Below are 15367 nucleotides of genomic sequence, written 5' to 3'. Positions count from 1 at the left end.
AGTGGCCTTCCGACTTCCCCTCTGGGATGACGATCGACTCCCAGCAGCAACAACAGCAGCGCCAGCAGCAGTAGGCTTTACACTCAAGGATGCATCGGAGGAATCCCAGGCAGGAGAGGACTCGTCAGACTTGCCAGTGACATAGCCTGCAGGACTATTGGCTTTCCTGGGTAAGGAGGAAATTGACACTGAGGGAGTTGGTGGCGTGGTTTGCAGGAGCTTGGTTACAAGAGGAAGGGATTTAGTGGTCAGTGGACTGCTTCCACTGTCACCCAAAGTTTTTGAACTTGTCACTGACTTATGATGAATGCGCTGCAGGTGACGTATAAGGGAGGATGTTCCGAGGTGATTAACATCCTTACCCCTACTTATTACAGCTTGACAAAGGCAACACACGGCTTGACACCTGTTGTCCGCATTTGTGTTGAAATAATTCCACACCGAAGAGCTGATTTTTTGTGTATTTTGACCAGGCATGTCAATGGCAATATTCCTCCCACGGACAACAGGTGTCTCCCCGGGTGCCTGACTTAAACAAACCACCTCACCATCAGAATCCTCCTTGTCAATTTCCTCCCCAGCGCCAGCAACACCCATATCCTCATCCTGGTGTACTTCAACACTGACATCTTCAATTTGACTATTAGGAACTGGACTGCTGGTGCTCCTTCCAGCACTTGCAGGGGGCGTGCAAATGGTGGAAGGCGCAAGCTCTTCCCGTCCAGTGTTGGGAAGGTCAGGCATCGCAACCGACACAATTGGACTCTCCTTGGGGATTTGTGATTTCGAAGAACGCACAGTTCTTTGCTGTGCTTTTGCCAGCTTAAGTCTTTTCTTTTTTCTAGCGAGAGGATGAGTGCTTCCATCCTCATTTGAAGCTGAACCACTAGCCATGAACATAGGCCAGGGCCTCAGCCGTTCCTTGCCACTCCGTGTCGTAAATGGCATATTGGCAAGTTTACGCTTCTCCTCAGACGCTTTTAATTTTGATTTTTGGGTCATTTTACTGAACTTTTGTGTTTTGGATTTTACATGCTCTCTACTATGACATTGGGCATCGGCCTTGGCAGACGACGTTGATGGCATTTCATCGTCTCGTGGCAGCAGCTTCAGCACGAGGTGGAAGTGGATCTTGATCTTTCCCTATTTTTTTAACCTCCACATTTTTGTTCTCCATATTTTAATGTGTGGAATTATATGCCAGTACCAATAGCAATGGCCTACTACTATATATACTGCGCACAACTAAAATGCACCACAGGTATACAATGTAGATGGATAGTATACTTAATGGATGACGAGTGACGACACAGAGGTAGGTACAGCAGTGGCCTACCGTACTGCTATATATAGTATACCGGTGGACACTGTCAGCAAACTGCTAAACTAGTCTAAAATGCACCACAGGTATACAATGTAGATGGATAGTATACTTAATGGATGACGAGTGACGACACAGAGGTAGGTACAGCAGTGGCCTACCGTACTGCTATATATAGTATACCGGTGGACACTGTCAGCAAACTGCTAAACTAGTCTAAAATGCACCACAGGTATATAATGTAGATGGATAGTATACTTAATGGATGACGAGTGACGACACAGAGGTAGGTACAGCAGTGCACTCTGCACTGTACTCCTCCTATATAATATTAATTATACTGGTGGTCCCCAGTCCCCACAATAAAGCAGCACACTGTGAGCACAGATATGGAGTGTTTTTCAGGCAGACAACGTATACTGGTGGTCACTGTCAGCAAAACTCTGCACTGTACTCCTGCTATAGCTGCTCCCCAGTCCCCACAATTAAGCAGTGTGAGCACTCAGCACAGATATATCATGCAGCACACTGAGCACAGATATGGTATGGAGCGTTTTTTTTCAGGCAGAGAACGGATAAACTGGTAGTCACTTATTAATTATCAGCAAAACTCTGCACTGTACTCCTAACAGCTGCTCCCCAATCCTCCCCACAATTAGCAATAAACAACCAATCAAATCAACTGTCTTCTACTATATAAACGGAGAGGACGCCAGCCACGTCTTCTCCCTATCATCTCCAATGCACGAGTGAAAATGGCCGCGACGCGCGGCTGCTTATATAGAATCCGAATCTCGCGAGAATCCGACAGCGGGATGATGACGTTCGGGCGCGCTCGGGTTAGCCGAGCAAGGCGGGAAGGTTCGAACCTGCCTCGGACCCGTGTAAAATGGGTGAAGTTCGGGGGGGGTTCGGTTTCTCGGAAACCGAACCCGCTCATCACTAAAAAAGACCCCAAAAAATAAATTTAAATGGTCTGAGGAGAAACGTAAACTTGCCAATATGCCATTTACGACACGGAGTGGCAAGGAACGGCTGAGGCCCTGGCCTATATTCATGACTAGTGGTTCAGCTTCACATGATGATGGAAGCCCTTATAACTGAGGCCTTGACACTTATGTTGGTGTTAGATGTGCGCCCGGTATCCGCCATTAGTGCAGTGGGATTTAGACAATTGATGGAGGTATTGTGTCCCCAGTACCAAATCCCATCTAGATTCCACTTCACTAGGCAGGCGATAGCGAGATTTTGCCATTTGATTCCAGTGATTTGGACGTATAATTACAGTGATTTTGCCAATTAATGTCAGTGATTTATAATTATTAATTACAGTGATCTTGCCAATTAATCCCAGTGATTTGGACGTATAATTCCAGTTGGAATTGTTTGTGTTGCTTGGCTTAGTTATACAGCTACCTCATTGCACCTCTTCGACATCTTTGCATGAGGTGCTGTTTGGGGCCTAGTTTTTGAAAAGTGCTATCCTGTGTGACACTGCTGTATGAGTCCGGGGGTACTGCCGTATTAGTCCACCAATGGCAGATTTTTTCAAAAAGTGACTGGAGCGTGCTGGAGATGCTGTCAGTGGACCGTACAATTGCGGCTCACTGTCGACATTCAGCCACTGCGTGACAAGATGGGCAAGGTGGTTGTGTTGCTTAGCTTAGTCATACAGCAACCTCGGTGCACCTTTTTTTCTTCTTTGAATCATGTGCTGTTAGGGGCCTTTTTTTGATATCTGCCCTCCTGTCTGCCACTGCAGTGCAACGTCTAGATGGGCCAGGTGTTTGTGTTGCTTGGCTTAGTCATACAACTACCTCATTGCAATTATTTTTCTTCTTTGCATGATGTGCTGTTTGGGGCCTTTTTTTTTTTATATATATATATATATATATATATATATATATATCTGCCCTCCTGTCTGCCACTGCAGTGCCACTCCTAGATGGGCCAGGTGTTTGTGCCGCACACTTGTGCCTCTTAAACCCCTTTTACACTCGCAGGAAAGGTCATTCCCGGGAATGTGTCCCGGTATATTTGCCGGGACACATTCCCGGGAATGACCCTTTCACATTAGCGGGCTGACCCGGCATATTGCCGGGTCAGTGACGTCACCGCTGAGTCTCCCGGAGGCGGTGCTTGGAGATAAGCTTCTCCGAGCACCGCCTCCTCCTATGAAGAGAACGGGTGCTGGGTCGCCTTGACCCGGTATACCCGTTTACACTGGCAGCTTCCCGGGACGGTCCCGGGTTCAACCCTGCTTTAGACCTGGGATGAAATCCCGGGATGCTCGTCCCGGGAAATTGTCCCTGTACCCATTTACACTGAGAAAAATCCCGGGATGATGCGCGTTCACGTGCAATATCCCGGGATTTTTCTGCGAGTGTAAAAGGGGTATTAGCTTAGTCATCCAGCAACCTCGGTGCAAACTTTTGGCCTAAAAACAATATTGTGAGGTGTTCAGAATAGACTGGAAATGAGTGGAAATGAATGTTATTGAGGTTAATAATACAGTAGGAGCAAAATTACCCCCAAATTCTGTAATTATAGCTGTTTTTATGTTTATTTTTTCAAAAATCATCCAGATCCAAAACCAAAACACAAAAGGATGGTTTTGGCAAAACCAAGCAAAACCAAAACACGAAAGTGGAATTAGAACCAAAACACAAAACACGAAAAGTGCCAGCCGCACAACTGAGCCCTGAGAACTTGCTGTCATCACTGAGTGTTCACATCTGTTTGGTACTGCAGGCTGAAAGGGTTACCTCAGGGAGAGCTGACTTTAAAACACAAGTGCAGACTGAAACCAGACGTTGCACAGCGCAGATGCAGGCTTAGGGAACTGGAATGCTGTTTGACAGCAAGTCTCAGAGGTGACTGGTATGAAACAAGTTTGTCTGTCTCCAACGGACAACTGCCCTTCTGCCCTCTTGCCAGTCCTTACCCAAATTCTGTTACCCCATGCCAGGGCCTGTGTGTCTGTTCAATAAACCAAATTCTTCAAAATAATGTGAATGACTAAATACTCTGTGTAATGTGTGTGCAATATGTAAGTACTGTAGTGTTAATAATAAAAGCATAAATAAAACATTGGGTGTGTCAATGTCACACCGCACAACACTGGAGATATTTATCATTTTATTATTATACAAGTGTCTAAGGTTCTTCTTCTCGTTAGGGATGGTTAGTATTTGGCCTCATCACTCTTATAACTGTTTCTAATTACTGTGGGCATTGTTATTTTCTTCATAGCCAAAGGATACCTGGAGAGTGACCCATCAGGAAGAGAGAAAGATATCCCAATTACCGTCGTCAGACAAGGACACGAGCCGCCCACATTCACTGGCTGGTTTTTGGCCTGGGATTCCAAGAAATGGCCTAAGTGAAAGACAATTTAAATTATCACCTTTTTTTTTCTTCAATGATTTATTTAACATACTGTATGTGGATAGCAACTCGTGTAATGCCGTGACATTGCTGACACCATATTTATTATCTGTATAATAATCTATTCATAACACATTACAGCTTTCACTACTAATGATACAGCTATCAGATAGTTTAATAATAATACAAAGCTATGGCGAATATATATCCTCAGGGTGCCGACAGGACTATGGCAGCACTATGGGGGATCAGTACTCTGGGTGCAGACAGGACTATGGGGCATCAGTACTTTGGGTGCAGACAGGACTATGGGGGATCAGTCCTCAGGGTGCAGATAGGACTATGGTGAATATATATCCTCAGACTGCAGACAGGACTATGGGGGATCGTGTATCAGGGTGCAGATATGGCTATGACAGCACTATGGGGGATCAGTACTCAGGTGCAGACATGACTATGGGGGATCTGTACTCAGGGTGCAGGCAGGACTATGGGGATCGGTCCTCAGGGTGCAGACATGAATATGGTGGATCAGTCCTCAGGTGCAGACAAGACTATGGTGGATCAGTCCTCAGGTGCAGACAAGACTATGGTGGATCAGTCCTCAGGTGAAGACAGGACTAGGGTGGATCAGTCCTCAGGTGCGGACAAGACTATGGTGGATCGGTCCTCATGGTGCAGGCATGACTATGGAGATTGGTCCTCAGGGTGCAAGCATGACTATGATGGATCAGTCCTCAGGGTGCAGGCATGAGTATGGAGATTGGTCCTCAGGGTGCAGGCATGACTATGGAGATTGGTACTCAGGGTGCAGGCATGACTATGGAGATTGGTCCTCAGGGTGCAGGCATGACTATGGAGATTGGTCCTCGGGTGCAGACAGGACTATGGTGGATCAGTCCTCAGGTGTAGATAGGACTATGGTGGCTCAGTCCTCAGGTGCAGACAGGACTATGGTGGATCAGTCTTCGGGTGCAGATAGGACTATGGGGGATCGGTCCTCAGGGTGCAGGCATGACTATGGTGGATCAGTCCTCGGGTGCAGAAAGGATTATGGGGGATCAGTCCTCAGGGTGCAGGCATGGCTATGGGGGATCGGTCCTCAGGGTGCAGGCATGACTATGGTGGATCAGTCCTCAGGGTGCGGACATGACTATGGGGAATCGGCCCCCAGGGTGCAGACAGGACTATGGTGGATCAGTCCTCGGGTGCAGACAGGACTATGGGGAATCGGCCCCCAGGGTGCAGACATGACTATGGGGGATCAGTCCTCAGGGTGCAGAAAAGACTATGGGTGATCAGTACTTAAGGTGCAGAAAGGACTATGGAGGTTCAGTCCTCAGGTTGCAAAAAGGTCTATGGCGGATTGGTACTAAGGGTGCAGAAAGGACTCTGGTGGATCAGTGGTTATCACTGTGGTCTTGTTGATTTCCTTGTCCTACCCCTGCTTTTGTATTTAGTGCTGAACATACACATCTTTTCTACCCAATATGACTATATCAGACATTGGGCCTGATTCTGAGCCAGAGGCAGAAGCGTCCGTGCCTGTGTCTATTACTGGCTGTATAGCTGCAATTTTATGTAATTGCCAGTACAAAGCCCTTCCCTGGTGTACACCCATACATCCCAATGTGCAGGGACTGAGATACCCCCTGTCACCATCTATATACACGGAATTACTGTTTGGTGCATCTACAGATGCCCTCATTGGTCACACCATCAAAGCTTACACCTGAGAGGGCAGGTGTAGATTTCCTGTCTGAGCGTGGCCTCCAGAGTGAGCGACTGAGTGATCCTGTACACACACACTTCAGTGGCACGACACTTCCATAGCATACCCATAAGACGACATCTCTTAAGTCACCTCCCAGTCACCACCTCAGGATATATGTCTTTGTGCGTACACCCTGTGTGGCTCTGAAGCAGGCCAGAAGACCCTCAGCCTGTGCATTGCAAACTTGCAAGTCACCTACAGTATTTAGAGACCAGAACTGTCTTCAGTGACGTGACAATTGGGGCATATATTATGTACCTACAGATGGGTCCACGGTTATCTTGGCTAGTTTGCTGCGTCTAGGCACAACATGGTTTATTAACATAAACCCTTCATCTATTGTTCTCAGCTGCAATGCACTACAGAGAACAATACAGCAGAGGATTAAGTCATTACAGCAGGGGATTAAGGGGTACATTTACTAAGCAGTGATAAGAGTGGAGAAGTGAGCCAGTGGAGAAATTTCCCCATCAACCAATCAGCAGCTCTGTATAATTTTATAGTATGCAAATTATAGATGTTACTTCAGTGCTGATTGGTTGCCATGGGCAACTTCTCTACTGGCTCACTTCCCCGCTCTTATCACTGCTTAGTAAATGTACCCCTTAGTCCGACTGCCCAGTCTCAGTTAATCTCAGATAAACATGGACCCATCTGTAATTAGGGAGAGAGTGGGCCTGATAGCATAGGGAGTGTACATGCCAACATGGCTCTGACCACACCCACATGGCTGTGATCACACCCACACAGTACTGGCCACACCCACACAGCTCTGGTCACAATAGGCTATGGCCAACATCCCCACTTTTCATTTTTCGAAGCTTTACTAAATTTACCCCCAAGAGTTGAAGATATCGAATGAGATCAGATTAACTGATCATATAAAGGAAGATCCTAAGAGGAGCAATGTATTGAAGTCCCTAATACAGTATACTGTATTAAAGTATTACACTATGGACCTATTTTATGTTTGCGTGCAATGGTCGGCGTCTCTTATCACTGCTGAGCGGCTGCTTGCTTGCTGACATTAGCAGTCCCGTAGCCTAGAAAATCGCAATTGTAATTTCATGAATTAGGCCCTATATTCAATCTATATTAAAAATACACTCTTTTCAAATGGCTACATACTGTACAATACACAGGTTGGTATACTTTGATGAAAGATAGGAGCTCTGTGCAACATCTGGCAAAGGGGAAAGAGATGAGGGATCAGCAGTGACGCGCTATGCTAGCAGTAATATGGCTTTGTTCTGCTAATAGTATTAGTTCATTGTGGCGTTCACGGCAGCACAGTACTTATACTATAAACGATCCTGCATTGCAAATAAATAATTAACCAGTCTGTCATAAACACTGCTGTTACTGCAGGTTACTGAGAATGAATTTGCATTAAAGGCCTTTAGGATATGTGGGATTTTCTAATATTCATTGACTAAATATTTCCTCCCTTAGTCAACATGTCCCTGTACTGTATAAGCGTTACACTTAAAGGAACACACTATAAAATAATCTATCAACTTCACTTCCCATGAACAAAGAAAAATAGACCCTTAGTGCGCTTAAATACTAATAGCAGCCCTTGGATACCAAAGGAATCTTTCACCATGATTCACAAAAATGTAATAGAAACAAATGGATGTGGCACCACGTGGCGCTAGTTTGTACCCTCGAATAAAAAGACCTTACACAATGGAGTCTGATTTGTTCTCATAGGTGGTAAGGTTCATATGATGCATACAGATTTCTAAAATGCAAAAGAACACACAACCATAGTGCAACTCTGTTTTAACACCAAAAACGCTTCCATTTATATGGTCCCACTCACATAAGGCGGTTTTGATATTGCATGTAGATAATCAGAGGTGTTGAGATTGCCGTTATCATTCAATGGAACAAGACTCCTTACTGGATGGCTTAAAAAGAAACAAGGCAATAGTGCACTAACGTCTTAAAAGACAAACAGATTTTTTTTTTTAAATTGAGTAATTTTTATTTTCTTTTTTTTTTTGCAAGGGAAACAATAAGAACATCGAAACAAAAGGGAAGAAAAAAAAAAAACATACAAACATAAAGAACATACAAAGAATAAACAGATACAATCCGTGTCACAATGTAGTAAACATATCAATAAAAAATTTCGTGTTCATATCAATACATAAGGGTTTTGTGATCATTAATCTCTCATATAGTATTAACAGTCAGAGAGTTGAGCTGGAGCCGTCACAGCCGTAGCTAGACGGGAGGCGTTCCACCTGTTCCACTTATTGAGATAATGTGGCAGGGTCCCTCTAGACCTATGTGTAAACCTTTCGTGTCCAGACACCACGTTTACCAGAGCCCGCCAGTTGTATAGGCTAGGAGGGGAGACAGCAAACCAGTTACGCGCTATAATCACCTTCGCTAAGGTAGTCAAGCAAAGAACATATTTATAAAGTATCGGACAATAGGTTTCCTCTAAATCTAAGGCAAACATACACAATGTAGGAGAGAAAGGGGGTAACGTCGGTTCTGTAATTAATATGTCTGACCAAATTGCTTCCCAGAAAGCATACACAGTTGGGCATAACCATAATAAGTGCCAGAAATTAGCTCCAGAGGCACCACACCTCGGACATGCATCATTAGGCCGCAGCCCCGCTTTAAAAAGAGAAACTGGAGTTCTATACGACCTATGGAGAATAAAGAAGAAGACTTGTTGATATCTGATACATGGAGTAGTATACTTAAGAGAGCACAACACCTGGAGCCACTGGTCATCTTCAAGTGGACCTATGTCCTGCTCCCATTTAAGTTTAAGCGGGTCAAAGACATTGGGGCAAATGTGATCATTAAGGCTAGCATATAAAGTGGAAACCTGATGTCTCGTTCCCAGGTTCACAACCAATTCTTTAATTGGCGAATTAGAAATGGTCGGAGACGAAACCCCAAATTGTGCCTGCACTGCATGACGGAGCTGTAGGTAACGATAAAAGGATTTATTGGATATACCAAGCTCCTCTTGCAGTTGCGCAAAAGATTTGAAAACACCAGTATCATATAGCTGTGAAATTGTTATAAGGCCCGCGCCAATCCATATATTGTCTTGTGTGAGATGCAATAGCTCCCTATATGTAGTGTTAAACCAAAGGGGTGTATCGGGATCTGTAGCGCTCCAGTCATAAAAAGAGTGAGCCAGTCGCCACACAAGTAGCGACTGACGGAGTAGAGGGGGAAGACCAGCAGTAGAAGAGGCTGAAAGAAGGAACTGAACAGGGGAGAAGTGAGACCCCACACACTCGGCAAAGAATCTCATAAACGTGGGACTATCCCTATTTAAAATCCAATTCGATAAATGTACAAGTTGGGCAGCCATATAATAAGCTCGCAGATTAGGAAAACCCAATCCCCCAGCAGATTTAGCCTTAACTAGAGCTCTCAGGGCAACCCTAGGCGTCTTGTTACCCCAAACAAATGAAGAGAGTAAACTATCAATGCCAGAGAATACCTTCTTAGGAATATAAACAGGGGAATGTTGTAATAGGTAAAGAAATTTTGGTTGGATCACCATTTTAATTAAGTTAATGCGACCCGTAACAGTAAGGGGAAGCTTCTTCCATATATGGACCCGACGCTTCAAATCCTCCATGACCTGGTCTATGTTATGATGTACAAAAGTTGTGACATCAGGAGTGATCCAGACACCAAGATACTGAAAGCGGAGGGTCCACTGTAGTGAGCAAACAATAGGTAACGGGTCAGGGATAATACCAGATAAGGGGAGGACATGAGATTTATTCCAATTGATAGACAAGCCAGAATAGAAGCCAAATGTGTCAACAATATTCAGCAGGGAGGTCAGGGAAGCATCGGCATCATTGAGAAACAGGAGCATATCATCAGCGTACAATGCGATAACATCCTCATGTCCATCAATAGTAATGCCCCTAACAGCAGGGGTCAATCTGACAAAGCTCGCCAGTGGTTCTATAGCTAGGGCAAAGAGGGCAGGGGACAACGGGCAGCCCTGTCTAGTTCCACGATATAAAGCGAAGGGGGACGTAACAAAACCATTGACAGATAGACGAGCCATAGGAGAGGAGTAGAGCAACTGCAACCATCGTATAAATTTGGGGCCAAAAGCAAATTTTCTAAGGACTTCCCACAGGTAATCCCATTCCACGGAGTCGAATGCCTTAGCGGCGTCCAAGGAAACCACCACGGCATCCGATCCCGATTGATCCCCCCTCTGCAGATGACAAAACAGCCGCCTCAAGTTTTGTAGGGTAGACTTGCCTGGCATAAACCCCGTCTGGTTATCATGAATAATCGATGCTATAACAGTATTAAGTCGAATCGCCAAAATCTTGGCCAAAATTTTTACATCAGTGGATAGCAATGATATTGGGCGGTAGGAGTCTGGGACCGTAGGGTCTTTACCCGGCTTAAGGATCACTACAATAAGAGCTTCCGACATAGAAGGGGGCAAGCAGCCACCCTCCAGGAGAGCGTTAAAAAGATTTAGAAGGTAAGGGCCAAAATATTCACTATACTGTTTATAGACCTCAACAGGTATGCCGTCACTACCCGGGGCTTTCCTATTGGGGAAGGAGGCAATAGCCGCCTCAACCTCCTCAACAGAGATACCACTATCGAGAAATTCAATAGCTTGTTGTGATAATTGGGGCAAATCAACACCAGAGAGGTACTGTTGTAATTGACCTGAGGTATAAGTGCTTCTAGAAGTGTATAGCGAGGAGTAAAAGGACTGGAAAACTTGGGCTATCTCAGGGGTAGTATAGACTATTGCTCCCTGGGGGTCACAAATCTTTTGAATGGATCCTCCAGCTCTCTCCTCCCGTGCCAGAAAAGCTAAATAACTACCACCTGTGTCCGACTGTGAATAGAGGGCATGCTGCGAGAAAAGCAATTTACGTTTGGATTTATCCAATAAGTGGTCAGACCAGGCCTTCCTCGCCATATCCCACCTGCAACGGTCACTAAGGGTTTTGGTACGAAGATAATCAGATTCACTTTGGGAACAGGCAAGCTCCAGGCGTGATTCCTCTTCTCTACCAGATTTCTTAACAGAAGCAATGCGCTGTATAAAGGAGCCCCTCATTGAAGCCTTAAATGCATCGTGCTTAATAAGTGGGTCTAAACAAGTCATATTATGTGTTTCGAAGTCCCTCCACTCATGAACCAGGGCGTCATGATCAGTCAGCAAGGTCAACCAAAAGGGGTTTAGCTTCCACACTTTGGCTCCACAGGCAGGTATCGTATCTAGGACCACCAGCAAGGGCGAGTGGTCCGAGATCCCTCTCTGTAAATATCGGACATCGACTATTCTAGGGGTGAGATCAGGGGAAACCAAGGCCAAATCTATCCTTGAAAAGGTATGGAAACTGGCTGAGTGGCAAGAGTATTGCAACTGCTGAGGGTGTCTTAGCCTCCAAACATCAACAAGCTCAAGTTCAGCAACCAGCCGTGCAAAAGGCGTAGGGAAAGGGGAAATAGAGGGTAAAGAAGGTGGACGTTCAGACCACCTATCCAAACCTCCATCCAAAACATTATTAAAGTCGCCTATGCAGAGGATCGGCGCTGAGGGAGAGGTAGCAATAAATGCCATAGCATGACGAAGTACCTCATTACTGTAAGGGGGGGGGACATAGACAGCAAGTATATGAAGAAGTGTGCGGTTAACATAAGCCCTAAGGAAGACATATCTACCATATTGGTCAATTTGACTATGGACCAAGTGACAGCTGACCAATTTCCTTATCAAAACCGAGACCCCTCGAGAATTCGTGGAAAAGGTAGAATGATATGACAGACCAACCCAAGGCCTCCTGAGAGCTAAGGTCCTAGTACCAGACAAATGGGTTTCAGAAAGACATATAATATCTGCTCTATACTTCTGTAGTTGAGACAAAACGAGAGCACGCTTAATGCGGTCATTCAGGCCCCTCACATTCCAGCCGAGTATGCGGAGCCCATCAATCCCTGTAGCCATGAAGAGAAGAAAGAAGGGACTGAAGGAGATTAAAATCAAGGTGAGAATACAGAGGAACAGAGGAGACGAAGCATCGAAGAGAATAGAGGCACACAGTAAAGAGGAACCTGCATTGGAGAAAAGGAAAAATCAAAAGGGCCTTGACGGCACCCCTCCAGCAAACAAATATGACATAGAGAAACCACAGAATATACACAGTGGAATACGGAATCACATGACAGTTCAAGAAAAAAAACAAAAAATGACACAGTGACACAGGCATTAATATACTATCAAGAACAAAAACAGACACAAAACAGCCCAACCATCCCCCACCCTGTATATCCATTAGAACCTAGATACACTTGGATCCCCAAAACAATCCTAACTAAAGCTAATAAAAAACCTAAAACAGCCCTGGGGTATAGAGACAAACTATACCTCTATAAAAAGCTATATCCTAGCATTCAGCTCCAAAAACTAAAAGAGCATCCCCGCTGCATAGACAATGAAAAAAGGTACATTGCTGTGAGAAGGAACCCAGCATATATTATAACGCCTAAAAAAAAAAAAAATAGCAAGAAAAAACTCTGAGGTATCAGAACACAATGGATAAACGACTAAGCAAACAATTGTCCTCAAGGAGGGGCATGAGGTATACGGTCCAGCCAGGCCTCCACTTCCTGAGGGGTGTTAAAGAAGTGTGTAGAGCCATCATGCACAACCCGTAAGCGCGCCGGAAACAACATGGAGTACTGCAGCTGTCGGTCACGAAGCCTCCTCTTCACGTGAAGAAACTGTGCACGGGTCTTTTGGACATCCACAGCGAAATCCGGATAAACTGATATAGTTTGGCTGTCAAATTTTAAAGGCCCCTGAGTGCGGGCCAGCCGGAGGACCGCATCCCGGTCTTTGTAGTGTAGAAAGCGGGCTATGAAAGTACGTGTAGGTGCACCCGGGGGAGGAGCCCTTGCGGGCAGACGATGTGCCCTTTCAACGGAGAACTGAGGACTAAAGTCAGCACGGTTAAACAATTGAAGGAGCCATTTCTCAAGGAATGATTCCGGAGAAGAGCCTTCCGCCCTCTCCGGGAGGCCAACAAAACGCACATTATTACGACGAAGTCTTCCTTCAATGTCAGACAGTTTCGCTTTTACTGCCGACATCTGGGTGGTGAGACTGGAAACCGTACCTTTAAGAGGGTTGGTGAGGTCTTCCAAATCAGAGATACGGTGCTCGGCTTCTCCCACCCTTTCACGTATTTTTTGCATATCATGCCTGATCAGGGTAATATCCACTTGCACCTGGCCGATTTTATCCATAACTCGCTGTTCAGACGTAGATATGGCCAGAAGAATCTGTTGCGTTGACTGGGACGTGTCGTCAGGCTGAGGAGGGTTCCTGGAAGGTGAAGGAGGGGATGGGGGAGCAGCACCTCGGGAGGGTCGAGAGGAGGATGGAGAATCCCTCGCAAATCTTTCAAGCTTGGAAGCCGCAGCGGTATTGCCCCCACGAACCATAATGCAGACCAAGAGGAGTACAGTGGGCAGGTAAAAGCAGTATTAAAAAAATATATATATATATATTTTTATTTTTTTTATTTGCTTAGAGGTCAGGTGATGGAACACCCTCCACTATACTTTGGAGGTGTTCTAAATCAGGGATACAGTAAAGGAGAGTATACGGTAGCACAGTCCCCAAAGTAAAAAGTCACCAAATGGAAGACAGAGAATGTGCATTCACCAGATCCTGCAAGGATCTTAAGTTTCCCCTGACAGGACAGTGCAGGGAGTGCAGAGTCAGTACAGGCAGGCAGAGACTTCCAGCAGGCTCAGCTAATGGATTGCAGAGCCCCTCCAGAAAGTATGCAGCAGGTCTCCGCATACAGCGGTCTGCGGCCCGCCGAACACAGTGTGCAGGAGTACAGGGCAGTGGAGAGCAGGCGGGAGCAGAGGCAGCGGGTATCGCGCTGGAGAGGAGCTCCGGAGTAGCGCGCTGTCAGCCTCCGTTCACAAGCCCCAAGATGGCGCCGCACTTCCGGTCAGACGGAGCCAGGGAGACCGAGCGGCGCAGACCTCAATGAGTCCAGCGGCAGCACCAGGCAAGGTAACCCGCCGGGAGACCACTCAAAACGGGCAGGAGAGGATGTCAGGCAGGGTGAGCAGGGTCAGGGACTTTCAGCAGCGGGGAAGCCAGGATAAATGGAGGATGTTAGACGGAGCTCTCTCAACTAGCTCCTTACAGCATGCTCGGCCAAGCCACGCCCCCAGACAAACAGATTTAATAAAAAATGCACTCACAAACATTGAATAAAAATCAACATGTAGAGGATCAGATAGACTCTTGAACAGGAGAGCTGTTGCCGAGAATAATCACCGCAAAGTCCCAGTGAGATGCCGTCTCCAGCCGCACACACACCACAGCTCCCGTCCGTACGTCCTCGTCCTCACCAACTCCCTGCTTATCAGACGGCGCCTTACAGTAGTGTCCATTATTCACATTACACCACACAGTAGATACCCCTTACACTAGAGATGTGCACCGGAAATTTTTCGGGTTTTGTGTTTTGGTTTTGGGTTCGGTTCCGTGGCCGTGTTTTGGGTTCGAACGCGTTTTGGCAAAACCTCACCGAATTTTTTTTGTCGGATTCGGGTGTGTTTTGGATTCGGGTGTTTTTTTCAAAAAACCCTAAAAAACAGCTTAAATCATAGAATTTGGGGGTCATTTTGATCCCAAAGTATTATTAACCTCAAATACCATAATTTCCACTCATTTTCAGTCTATTCTGAACACCTCACACCTCACAATATTATTTTTAGTCCTAAAATTTGCACCGAGGTCGCTGGATGACTAAGCTCAGCGACCCAAGTGGCCGACACAAACACCTGGCCCATCTAGGAGTGGCACTGCAGTGTCA

The 15367-nt window shown here is 45.9% G+C and overlaps 1 protein-coding gene across 2 annotated transcripts in view; it reads left to right on the top strand.

Annotated features, from left to right (window-relative positions):
• The window catches only part of LOC134928552 (scinderin-like), a 122681-nt gene extending 114060 nt beyond the window's left edge, over positions 1 to 8621 (top strand). The window contains exons 16-17 of one of the 2 annotated variants that reach the window (XM_063924427.1): positions 4574 to 4703; positions 8496 to 8621. In XM_063924427.1, coding sequence (XP_063780497.1) covers positions 4574 to 4703; positions 8496 to 8553 — 188 coding nt within the window. In that variant the 3' untranslated portion in view covers positions 8554 to 8621. Of the gene's footprint in view, positions 1 to 4573; positions 4868 to 8495 lie in introns of those variants that run through there. The other variant, XM_063924428.1, reaches the window with a different exon arrangement.
• Positions 8622 to 15367: the final 6746 nt, after the last annotated feature.

This window comes from Pseudophryne corroboree, chromosome 5 (genome assembly GCF_028390025.1).
Source record: "Pseudophryne corroboree isolate aPseCor3 chromosome 5, aPseCor3.hap2, whole genome shotgun sequence".
In the NCBI taxonomy this organism is placed as follows: domain Eukaryota; kingdom Metazoa; phylum Chordata; class Amphibia; order Anura; family Myobatrachidae; genus Pseudophryne; species Pseudophryne corroboree.
This window is presented reverse-complemented; position numbering and strand designations above follow the sequence as displayed.